Genomic DNA, 13169 nt, shown 5'->3' with positions numbered 1-13169 from the left:
AAGATGGATCTCAAGAATCACAGTAATTACTGGAAAGGGTTCAAACACACAAAAAAATGCTGAAAAAAAAAACATTTGTGGGACTTGAAATTTTTTTCTGAATAACAGCTTGCAGTTTAACTGTTTAGGACAAAAAAAAAAACACCGCTGTGGATCATTTAGGTAACAACACAGTATTAAGAATCAAGTGTATGTTAACTTTGGAAAAGGTAATTTTTATAATTTAAACTATTATATTATTAACATATTTTATGTTAAATATCTTATTCAGATCAGTACTAAATAAAAAATAACATGCATTTTGTATGATCCCTATTTTTTTGGTAAAATAATTTACATTCTGCAAATTCTGCAAGGTGTATGTAAACTTTTGACCTCAACTGTATGTCCAAGACATGAGTCAAGACTTAATTTAGGGGTAGGGTTTATGTGCAAGCTTGACATCCTTTGCTTCAAACATATGAATGTCCCCAAGTTTTACTAACTAACAACTCGGGATTGTCCTCTTATGTATTAAAATCAAATACTAAAACTGTAAAATAGAAAATAGTCTTCCAAACAGTCACGATTCCTAACCTCTTCTTTTCCACTCTCTCTCTCTGGACATGCAGAGTCAAGGCACGAAATCTTGATGAACGCAAGTTGACATCTTGTAGCGTCTCTATTTAGAATATCGTAGGAGCTTGTCAGGTTTCATTTTGCCTGAGGACTGAAGTGAACTAGTTCTAGTCAACTGTCAAAAGATCCCATCTCAGACCACTAGAAAGAAGGTTTTATGATCGTGTTTTCTTCTGAACCTGCGAACCAAAACAAAGTGTCACTTTGATGCACCGCCGCAGTGGGTGGCCACATTGGTTTCGCTTCATATCAATTCAGATTAATAAAGTTAACATTTGCAGAGACTCAACGCTGGGTTCACATTCTGTTCTCTCCAAGTCCTCAGGAAATCCAGGCTCACGTATGGGAGTTACATCCTTCAATTGTTGTCGTACATGAGATCAAGAAGCGCACAGAGAAGGAAGTCAGTGAGCTATTGTGCTCCAAACCAAGTATACAAACAAACAAAAATTAGTTTTGCTTTCAAAAAATTAGGGTTGGCAATAAAACAGAAGATCAGTCCTGAAAGCTTTGATTCTTGTGGCAACAAGTCATTTTGGTGCTGACGAAGAGTGAATCCACAAACGTGGGAAAATGTCAGGTAGGTACTCATCAACGTGAAGTACGGAGGTCAGGATTTCCCTTGTTCTTCCCCCAGAAATTCAACACCATCCCAAAAGAGCTGTTATCGCACAAACATCTGCAGCCTGAGCAAATCAAGCCCTGTGACGGTAGCAGCTGCCAGATTGTTTGCAACAAGTGATGATGAGTCACTAACACTGAGATATATGATGGAGAACTCAGCGTTCAGAGCTTGTAATCATTATCCATGTGACCCTGATTACAAGATACCGCTATATGCACAACCATGCACATCTAAGGCTAAAAACGTAGAAACGTACAGTACAAAGTTATCTCCAACTAGCACAGGATGAAATTGAGATATGCACCTTGCTAAACTATGCTTTATCAGTAAAGTCACTCTAATGTATGTTTTTGTACGTAAACCGAATTAATTTTAAATGTGTTGCGACCTGTACAATGTCTACGTGCATGTTTGTGCAGTCTAGTCGCATGACGCGGTTTACATTGGCAAAACCTTGCTTTCTCACACTCGATAACAGTCGAATTAATGTGCGCAAGTGTGCATGTCCTCGTCGGGTATCTACATAGTCAAAAGTACCATTTCAGTTCCTGATCTCAATTCTGCAATAATCTGATACGAGTAACATTTTTCAAAAAGCTGACACTAGAAAGAACAAACAGTACTTCTACAGCATTTCCTAATCTTGAATAATGTTAATTTTTACTTATCCTAAAACATTTCTGTTGTATAAATTACCATTAGTTGAATGAAAATTATCTAACAATAAACAATAGCGTATTTATGAATGAAAATGAACCAAAGTGCAAGCCTAGCGGCGAACTATAAACAAACTAAAATCAACACGTTGACTTTTTAGCACGCCATTAATCTCTCAGCGTTTACTTGCTCACTCTCCCACATTAAAAAGACACACACTCCATGTCAAGTGGTTTCTTACCGGCTCCTTCCTCCCGACCACAGAGAACCACATGGTGCTGCACTCTGCTCCAGAGTCGAGAATGAACAGAGGAATCAACTTATAGCGGTCCAGGAAAACTTATCCAACTCTTTCGAAAGCAGGCAGGTCTACTGAGGAGCGACTAGTAGGCTACATGCTAAACAAATATGTAAATATCTGAAGCCAGAGTAGGAAATACCACATCCAGACTGTTATGCAAGAGAAACTCCCACGACTCACTAACAGTTAGGTGAAGTTTTACCGCTGCTCCCAGCTGCGTCCCGGCTTCACACCGGGACAAACCGCCTCTCCTTTTTAGATCCTCCCCTTTGTCCCAGAGCATGCCTTACACCCCTTCTTCACTCCTCCTTTCCTTCTCCTCCCATTTTTCACTCTTTCCCTCCATTCTACCTCTACCAAACTTTATGCTTCCTCAGAGACACTCACAGATGAAAATAGAAGCTGTAAAGGGGAGGTTTTGCTATGAAAATAAACAATTCCTGTTAACCCCCTTCCCCTCCCACTACACCTCCCTTGCTTGCCTCTTCTCCGTCCCTGAACATGATGCACATCTAGTGGGAAAAAGGTTCTTCTGTCCTCTTTCATTTAACCCACTAAGAAAAATCCCAGTTTGAAAAATTAAGAAATATTTACTTGCATAGTAAAAATGTAAACTGGTCCATGCTGCATCTGAAAGCACTTTCTAACGGTCATACTAGTAGAGTTTTGAGTATAAACAAAACCTTAATTTGCAGTGTTGACATCGAAACTAATGAAACTAATAGAAACTTTCTATGCTTGACAAGCGAAACTGGTGGAATCATGCAAAACATTTAATATTTTAGCCTGTAAACTTGCATAAAGGACCTCATTTTGTACAATCCAGATGACATTTCCTTCTGCTGTAAGCAGCGGACTAGAACAGCGTGCAGTCCGACACGGAAACAAAGATTTGCTTATGACTTCAATTCTTATTTGAATGTTTGACAAGCACACAGACCAGCTTGTGATTGAATCAAACAGAAACACATCCATGTTTGGACAGCAAGCAACATCAGAAAACAAAACTCCTTCAGAAAATCCTCAGAAAGTTAAAACTCTTTTCATCAACTGTGTCAAACTAATCAGATTTAGTTTTGTGCAAAAACCAGATGCCCTTCTCATAGGTTCATGATCATTTTATCACTGCTATGCAAAAAAAATACACAATAAATGTCACTAAATCAGTTCTTACCTTGGCCGCCACAATACTGAGGCCCATCCCATTGTGTTTCTTCAAAGTCACTGTCACAATTTCCGGTTCCTTCCGCATTGGCTGTAGAGAGAGAAGACAGGTGATTTTACTTGGAGGAAAGAAGTCACTACTATATGTTCAGCTTTAGGTTCACGCTGCTTCTGAAAGCTGCGTCTGGTGGCTGTTCCTAGCGCAAACTGAGCTAAGAGGAGGAGTAGGAGAGAAAATTAGGGAGGTTCTGCCACTGCTGGTTCTCAGAGCACAGCCGACCGCAAAGCGAAACGGCGGGCGCTGGAGACGAGTCAAGAATGAAAGCCACATGCGTCGGCTCCAGAGTGCATCAGGCCTCAGTGGGCTCGCTTACGCACAGGCCGGGCCTGGGAGAAAGAGACCAGCTTCCCACAGAGAGGCACCGTGCCACGGCCTCTCCTTTAATGAGCCCCAATGTGTAAATGGTGCACATGGCATGCAATCATTGTACAGGGAACTTAAGCTATGCTGCCCGTCCGCATTGTTGAGTACAGCTTGGAGGGTGGGAGCAGAGCTGGTTTTAAGCACAGTGGAGTTTCATGAACACTGATGGCTAATGCAAGAAATCTCCTTGGCTTTGGTAAGGCAACAGGACAAGCCTTGTTAAAGCATTTTTGGCATAGCTATCTTAATGAATACATAGACTTCTAGAAATGCAACTACAACAGTCACCTGAAACCATATCTAAATACTCATTTTGCTATTTATTCAACATTTTTTTCCAGACTAGATGACGTCTGTCATAAAGGAAAGTGCACTTAACTTTAAAATAATGTGTGATAAAACACAGTACGACCAGAAACTACATACAAGGTCGATTTTGATTTCATGTCTAAATCTCACGTGTACAATATGTGAGTTTACGGTAAGCATTGGTCCTGGGATGGCTGTAAGAAAGGGATGTGGGAGTGGGTGGGTTGGTTTGGCACACGATCAAGCTGCGTTCATCAGATTTCTGTGTGGTATTTAAATGCGCTCTGAGCTCCAGCTCTGTCTACTACAGGGCGGACTGACATTATGTTAAAAAAAGGGGGATTATGACATTACGTTAAAAAAAAATAAAAAAAAAAAATTACTTACGTAAAAATACGAGAGACCGTAAAAACAGAATAATTACAGGGAAGGAGGAGCATTTAAGGGCTTTGTGTGTTTAGGGTGAGGAGAAAGATATCATTTACATCCAGTCCTTGGGCACTATGGTCAAATATTGCCCTCTGTGGTATAACTAGTGTCGGCTGAAACCTAAGAAAATGTTAACTTGACAGAACACACACTAGCAACTGACTTCAAATATTCCCTGATGTTCTTCTGCAAATATCTCTCTAGTATTTGGGTTTTATATTAAAAAAAGTCAATTGTAAAAAGACAAAATATTGTTTTGTGATGCGTCAAAGGCAAATCCATACATCCATCTGTTGATCCATCTTCCCATCCATCTACCAATCATCCATCTATCTACCAACCCATCATCCATGCACCAACCCATCATCTATTTACCCATGTATCTACCAACCATCATCCATCTACCCATCTATTTACCAAACCAACATCCATCTATCCACCTATCATCTATCCATCCATCTACCATCAATCCATCCATCCATCTACCCATCTATCTACCCATCTATCCACCCATCTATTTTTCTACCCATCTATCCATCTACCCATCAACCCATCTATCCATCTACCAACCCATCATCTATCAACCATCTATCTACCAATCCATCATCTATCCATCTACCAATCCATCATCTATCCATCTACCAACCATCATCCATCCAATCAACCAACCATCTGTCTACCAACCCATCATCTATCTATTTACCAATCCATCATTTATCTAACATCTATCTATCTACCAACCCATCATCTATCTACCATCTACCAACCCATCATCTATCTACCCATCATCTATCCATCTACAAACCCATCTATCCATCTATCTATCTATCTATCTATCTACCTATCTACTCATCTATCCATCTATCCACAATCTATCTATATCCAATCGGAATAATAACTTACCAGTTCTGACGTGTCAGCTGAGAAGTGACTGTCGCAATCGGCTCCTTCAAAATAGATGGTCCAAGTTCCCGGAGAGCGTGGATGAGGTGTCAATCGACAGAAACCTGGAGAACGAGCAGATCAGAACACATCCACAAAATGTTAAAACTTTAAATCCACTGGTCTCTCACAGTTTTTGTCACACACCTGTAAAAACACACACACTCTCCCTCTCTTGCAAAAAGCAAACACCGATAGGAATGGCAGCAAACAGACTGTTGAACACAACCTTAACAAACCACATTCCACTGGCATCACATCAGCCTTAAACAAACAAAGACGACAACCTCTGATTCACCATCCACCTGATACTTATTGTGCACGCCACAATTGACATCAAACGCTCTGAAAGTCATTTAGAGTCCCAGCATACTGTTTATCATCCATACCTCTCTGGCAAAGTGGCTCTAGGAACTCCTGGAATCCGTTGGGAATGTTCCGCACCACATCGCACGAGTAGCCGTCCTCGGGCAGTAGGAAAGGCAGCTGCAGGTCAGGGTCCTCCTCCAGCTGTACTTCCCGCCCATCGCTTCTGGCCAGTTCATCTGCTGTGTTCTCGGCCACAGCCACAACGTGATCAATCAGCTCCTGTGGGCATGAAATGGATAATGATCTTGATGTTACATAAGAACTCTAGTGAACTTCTCCCTTACCAACTTGTTTTGTAGAGCAAGTGTTGAATAGACAGAGTACATCTAATTCGGTCTGGGAGAAGTTCCAGAACAGCTAACATCAGTTACAGCACCTTTTACAGTAATGAGTTTAATATTTCACATCAAACAAAAAGGTCACATTATGAGAAACCCAGAGGTTAAAGCAAATGAGCAGAGCTACCGTGAAAGGTGAAACACCTGGTTCAGTTTATCCCAAAAAGGACACATGTCATCACACCAGGACTACTTAGCCCAAATAAGACAGTTCACTTACAGGAGGAATGTAAGGCTCATCAGGAGCGCAGTGGTAGTTGCTCAGCAGAGCGTTGAGCTGCAGAGAGTTGAGCTTGAAGCAGGTGTTGTTGATGTTCTGCACATCTTGCATGGAGTATTTGTCCATGGTGAGGAGAGTGGTTGCCTTGATAGACAAAGAGACAATCATAATTAAGTACTGGTCCATAGTCCATCTAACTAGTCTTGGACTTAGGTTTTCCGTTAAAATTAGAACATCCTAGAAGTACTAGCCTAGTCTAGTCACTACCAATATTCCTTTCAAGAAAGATTGTAGTCTATGCATTAGTGTGTTATAGACAAATCTACATTAAAACTGTATATATTAGAAATAAGGTTCTAATATATAGATTATATATAATTATTAAGTAAATACAAAAAACACATAAAAAAATTATTAATTTTTTTTAAAACAAAATACAATTATATGTATATACATAATGAATAAATACATTTGCTATTAGGGATCCTCAGTTTGCAACTTGACAGCTTGAAGTCATATTTTAAACAATATTTTTTTTTATAAAAGAACTGAAATGTTTGTATTATTAAAAACAAAACATCATTCTGGTGATGATTGATCTTGGGAAAACACAGTCAATGTTAACTCTCAATTACCCCATACTGGAAAACAAAAGATTAGTGAAAGCATGAATAGGCAACATAACCTAAGGTCACATTTTTATAAATGAAGCATGCTTTTCCTCCATCTTATAAAAAAAAAAAAAAAAACACTATATACACAACATAATAAGCCATAAGAAAGCAACTCAAATCAGCTCAAGGGATTATAATACTGTTGTGCATGTACATGCATGTTTTGCTGATGTTGTAGACCTTGAGGTAAATGCTGAAGAACAGAAAGACCTCTTTGTGTGGATGTGCCCACAATAAAAAGGTTCATATATGGGGCAAATCATGTCTCAACTGAAACCTAAAAAAGCCAAAACATCCTCACAAATAAAAACAATATATATTTCGACCAGATAATCTTATTTAAAATCTAAAAATGACAAAAGGTGTGTATAAAAGTTTGGTTAGAGTAGGTAGGTTATAGTTTAGAATGGCTTAGCTTAAATAGCTCAACTCTGGGAAGGACTGGTGTATATATTTGCACGTGGTACCTGGACTATGCGGCTGAGGTGGCAGTCTGCGGCCAGCTCCAAACCCTGTTTCTCAGCCCATGCTTCGATATGGCTGAGCTGCTGTCGCAGGATGGCGCCCCAGTAGTGCGAGCACAGGCCCGAATCGGCCTCCGTCACCAGCTTGTTAAAGAGCCACATGTTGATAAAGTGGAAGAGCTGTGAGAACAGCTGAATGGTGAGAGCCGCGTTTACTCTGCATCGCCGCAGAAGAGACATGGCGCCCGTTAACGTGTGCAGAACATCCTCTGTGGAAAAGAGGAAAGTGAGATATTTTAATGTAGTATAAACAGAAACAATACCATCATTCCTTTATTTATTTTACTTGCAATTACAATAGTGTAATGTTAAGAAATACTACTATTAGCTGGAACAGATATTTACACCAAAAGGTTGAAAAACATTCAAAATGCATGCTTTTTAATATTCTCTTTAAATGCATGCTTTTTGTGGTTGGTCCCTTATGTGTATCACATTTAAATTTGTCGTTCCTTGGAACAAGGTTTGGGAAACACACTTCTAAAGAACTGGAAGTGCTATTACATTGCTTAAGATGTTTTTCATGTTTCTGGTTCATTTCAGCATATTTCTGTGTTGCTTAAGATGTTGATACTGTTCTAGTCAAGAGGGCATGTTTGTCCATTTGTCCACATGATTTTGTTGAAACAGACTTGTCAAGATAAGTCTACTTAACATTCTACAATGACCAAGACAAAGAAATTAGGATGTTGTAAGTTCCTCTAAAGAAACTGCAAGATATCACTGCTTTGGGTTGAACGAATCTGCTGTAGAGTTTCAAATCCACCACTAGGTGGTCCCATATAACTATTTCAATTGCAATTCTAAATTTTATCCTTTAAACAAAGGTTAAAACCTACCAATCTACTCATCTTCATACATGCTATGTCAAAAACTGCAACAGTTCATGAATTATACAGTCTAAGTGAACTTACCTAAGATACTGTCTTTTTAGAGCTGCTTTACACAGCAGAATTTGAATTTGTCATATTTGAAGTTGTTTGCATCACTGATTCTGTTATTTTTCTGAGCTATAAAAATAAAATTGACTTGACTTCATCTGAAAAGGTGGGTCTCTGCTCACCTATCTTGGGCCTCTGTGGGTTCTGTTCATCGGGATCTTCCAGAAAAGCTGGCATGTAGTTATTCAGATCCGACTGCAGGCAGTGCACCAGGTACCTGTGGGAACACACATTATTTAGTGTCCATATATCCACCATGAGGGGCCTAAAGGAACTTCCTCTAGAAGCCCACAGTAAATCTGAGACCTGGCCGCTTCACAAACCGCACGACCCGCACAAAAGCGCAGTTGTTTCAGCTGGTCATTCCAGTGCTTAAAGGAAACGGAGGTGCTCCGACCGCATTGTTTGTGCTGAAAACCGGCCCCAGGACCGTAACTCTCTCTCATACACCCAAACTACAGCTCAGCCAATACAAGCCAGACCCAGAACATTCAGCACATTCAGCACATCCTGCCGCCTGATAATGGTTACAGGAACACAGTATGAACTTATTTTACAAATCCCTTTTGTAATTGACCAATTACAATTAAATAGTTTTCCCATGATATGGAAATAGTTACATTTAAAGTAAAGGTCTAAAGGTAAATGCTAAATTTGTTTAGTTAAAGGTCAAATTTACATTTTATTTACAATCATCATACAAAATGCATGTTATTTTTAATTTAGTACTGACCTGAATAAGAAATTTCACATAAAAAGACACTGAGAAAATAATAGCTAAACTTATAAAAATTATGCTGTTCAAAAGATTACATATGCTTGATCCCTAATACTGTGTTGTTACCTGAATGATCGACAGCTGTGATAGTTGTTCATGAATACCTTGTTTGTCCTGAAAAGTAAAATTGCCCGCTGTTCTTCAAAAAAATCCTTAGGGTTACACAAATTCTGTTTTTTCAGCTTTTTTTGTATTTGAACCCTTTCCAGCAAGGACTGTATGATTTTGAGATCCATCTTTTCACACTGAGGACACCTGAGGGACTCATATGCAACTATTACAGAAGGTTCAAATGCTCACAGATGCTCCAGAAGGAAACATAATGCATTAAGATGAGGGGTATAAACTTTTGGAATTTGTCTTTTGGCAAACAAGTATGTTCTGTGGCTTCTGAAGGGCAACACTAAATGAAAAAAATATGGTATTTAGGCAAAATAAGAAAAATGTACACATCTTCATTCTGTTCAAAAGTTTTCAACCCCCAGCTCTTAATGCATCTTATTTTACTTCTGGAGCATCAGTGAGCATTTGAACCTTCTGTAATAGTTGCATATAAGTCCCTCAGTTGTCCTCAGTGTGAAAAGATGGATCTCAAAATCATACAGTCATTGTTGAAAAAGGTTCAAATATACACAAAAAGATGAAAAAACAAAGAATTTGTGGGACATGAAGGATTTTTCTGAAGAACAGCAGGCAGTTTAACTGTTCAGGACCAACAAGGGACTCGTGTGGATCATTCAGGTAACTACACAGTATTAAACCAAGCGTACGTAAACTTTTGAACAGGGTCATTTTTATAAATTCAATTATTATTTTCTCTTGTGGACTAAATGCAAATGTATTTTATGTGAAATATCTTATTCAGGTCAGTACTAAATAAAAAATAACATGCATTGTGGATGATCCCTCTCATTTTAGTCAAATAATTAACATTTTGCAGATTCTGAAAGGTGTATGTAAACTTCTGACCTCAACTATATAAATATCAGCTGATATATGGTTACTAGTTTTTGAAACATAGCTGTTTTTTTTACATGCAAGCACTCACTTAAAAGCCATCTGAACCAGGTGAGCGAGGACATCCTGTGCATCTAGCGTGATGCGACTCAGATCCTTGTCCTGTTTGATGAAGTTCAACAGCTCTGAGGCATTAGCCATCCAAAAGGCCAGAGCCCCGGCGATGTTCTTCTGTTTCTGTAATGCACAGAGTTGGGCCGTTACGCTCAGCTCAAGTAAAACGATCCAACATACAAACAACAAAGAAAAGAGTTACAGCCATGAGAAGCACTGAGTAGCACTCCCGGGATAGACATGTGCCTCTGTCCAACCCTCCCGGCCTCCAACAACCAGTCACCGCGTCCAGACAGAGTAGAAATCATTCACGTGTTAGAGTTAGCTCAAGCTAGGCAGGACTGACTGGGAAGCTGCGGTGACTGGTTGCTCTGGATCCCACATCCCTGCAGCACAGAGAGGAGATACACACGGTCCGGAAACGACCGGGCCTGTGTGTATTCCCGCACACGTCTATCCCACGTGACGACGACAGCAACCCCCCGCCCCGACCCTCCCGAATACGTCATACTGGCCACAGGACGCATCCATAAGAACAATGACATTAACCACAGACATGAAGTCAAATGAAAAGGAAATTAAAAGTTTCCAAACAAAGCAAAAGAACATGGGGTAGTCTCTCATCCACACTGAAGTGCAGTAAGCAGAGGTCAAAAATGGAAGATGCCGCAATTCAAATCAGAGTTTGTTTTTTAGTATCACATGGTCCAGGTTGAGTCGTAATGAGGGGTTATGAACGATTGCGTCCAGCTGTAGGAGGAGGGATTACTTAGTTGGCTTGGGTTGTTTGCTTTCTGTTATGGGGGGATAAAAGAGGCATGGAAACGGAGCCAAGCCGACAGATAGAACAGAGAGAGAGAGAAACTGGAAGAATGAGACGCCTCCCTAGCAGTGCGAACTCCTACCTGATCACCTTCAGCAATCTCCTGTAGAGATAGTAGGTGTGGGGGAAGGAGGGGGTGGGGGGAGACAGACATCCGACAGGACAGAGAGAGAGACTGTCAACAACAGCCATGGCATGGACAGAATTCACAGGCATGTAAACACATAGACATTCACACTCACACAGGACAGGCCACATCATCGTCTCCCACTCACTGCCGTACGGGACATCTGAGTCATCCAGAGCATTTTTACTTGATTTTATAATTCAATTTCCTGATAATTGACTCACCCCCAGGTCCTCCAAGATGTTTATGTCTGTTTTTTTCAATCGAAAAGACATTAAGGTTTTTGAGGAAAACATTCCAGGATTTTCTTTAGTGGACTTTAATGGGTTGTAGTTTCAATGCAGATTCTAAGGGCTCTACATGATCCCACACAAGGAATACGGGTCTAGTGAAATGATAGGTCATTTTCTAAAATAAATAATTTATATACGTTTTAAACAAATGCTCATCCTGCACCAGCTCTCCGATGCGCGTCTACTGTACAACTTCATGCATTACATAATCATGTTATGCGTGGTTTGTTCTTTGTCTGTTTAGTCTGGTTCAAAAAGGCAGGAAAGAGCAAAAAACCCACATCTCAACTTTAAAATCGTCCAACATCGTTGTTTTTTGTAAAGGGTGTTTGACTTTCTTTGCATGTTTGCTTTGTAAACACTGGGTTGGTAAGTCTGCCTACGTCACACGTGACCTTTCCAATGTGATTATGTAACGTGAGGTCGAGCTAGTGCAAGATGAGTATTTGTGGTTAAAAAGTATATAAATTTGTTAAAAAATTTTTTTTTGAAAATGGCCAATCGTTTCGCTAAATAAGACCTTTATTTCTCGGCTGGGATCGTGTAGAACCCTTTGAAGCTGCACTGAAACTGCACTTTGGACCTTCAACCCATTGGTTCCCACTGAAGTCCACTATATGAAGAAAAATCCTGGAATACTTTCCTCAAAAATGTATTTTTGACTGCAGAAAGACAGACATCTTGGATGACATGGGGGTGGGTAAATTATCAGGAAATTGGAGAACAAATTATTTAATTCTGCAGTGTTAAGATAGATACTGATACTGCTTTTCAGTGATGCCACTAGATTTCCAAAATCATTTATGTCAATACAGGGAAAAGTGTTTTTAAAAAGATAGCATGAAACCAAAATTGCCTTGAGGTCATTTATACAGAAATGGAGCACAGCTTTGCTACCAAGCTTTAAAAATGAATTCCCACTCTCTTTTTCATTTTCTAAAGTTAGGCCCTTAAAATCGTGAGGCTCAAAGGAGAAGTTCACTTCCAGAACATTTACAATTTACAGATGATTTACTCACCCCCCCAAGTTTTCCTCAAGAAACAATTTCTTATCGACTGAAGAAAGAAAGACATGAACCACTTGGATGACAACAGGGGGATGGGTAAATTATCTGTAAATTTTGGTTCTGGAAGTGGACTTCTCCTTTAAGATTTGAAGATTTAAAGATTGAACTCTTGTATAACAAGGAATCAGGAAATGAATGATTTATTACACAACTATTTGCATTTGAACATTGCCGGCAGCCTGTGAGATATACAGTTTGAACACCTGGGTGGGCCACTCAAAACCTGCAAGCACTGACCAAATAAGAACCTAAATAAACACAGAGCATGTGGACCTCATTTCTGACTTGTAAAGGGGCATTTACATAGTTATTTGTGGTGACCGAATGATGAAAGTGAACGTTGGCAATCCAATGAGGCCGTGTGCTGTGACTAGACATAGTTGAAAAAAGTTTAACTTTATGCAGATGAACAATGACTACTGTTACTGTTAATGTTACTGAGTGATTTTACGGTTCTGTAGAAAATAAAAAACAA

The 13169-nt window shown here is 39.6% G+C and overlaps 1 protein-coding gene across 1 annotated transcript in view; it reads right to left on the bottom strand.

Annotated features, from left to right (window-relative positions):
• afdna (afadin, adherens junction formation factor a) overlaps nucleotides 1-13169 on the bottom strand; it is a 134888-nt gene that overhangs the window by 38229 nt on the left and 83490 nt on the right. The window contains 7 exon segments of the mRNA XM_051092171.1: nucleotides 3376-3456; nucleotides 5431-5534; nucleotides 5859-6057; nucleotides 6397-6540; nucleotides 7538-7803; nucleotides 8658-8752; nucleotides 10362-10507. Coding sequence (XP_050948128.1) covers nucleotides 3376-3456; nucleotides 5431-5534; nucleotides 5859-6057; nucleotides 6397-6540; nucleotides 7538-7803; nucleotides 8658-8752; nucleotides 10362-10507 — 1035 coding nt within the window.

This window comes from Labeo rohita, chromosome 20 (genome assembly GCF_022985175.1).
Source record: "Labeo rohita strain BAU-BD-2019 chromosome 20, IGBB_LRoh.1.0, whole genome shotgun sequence".
NCBI classification, from domain to species: Eukaryota; Metazoa; Chordata; class Actinopteri; order Cypriniformes; family Cyprinidae; genus Labeo; species Labeo rohita.
This window is presented reverse-complemented; position numbering and strand designations above follow the sequence as displayed.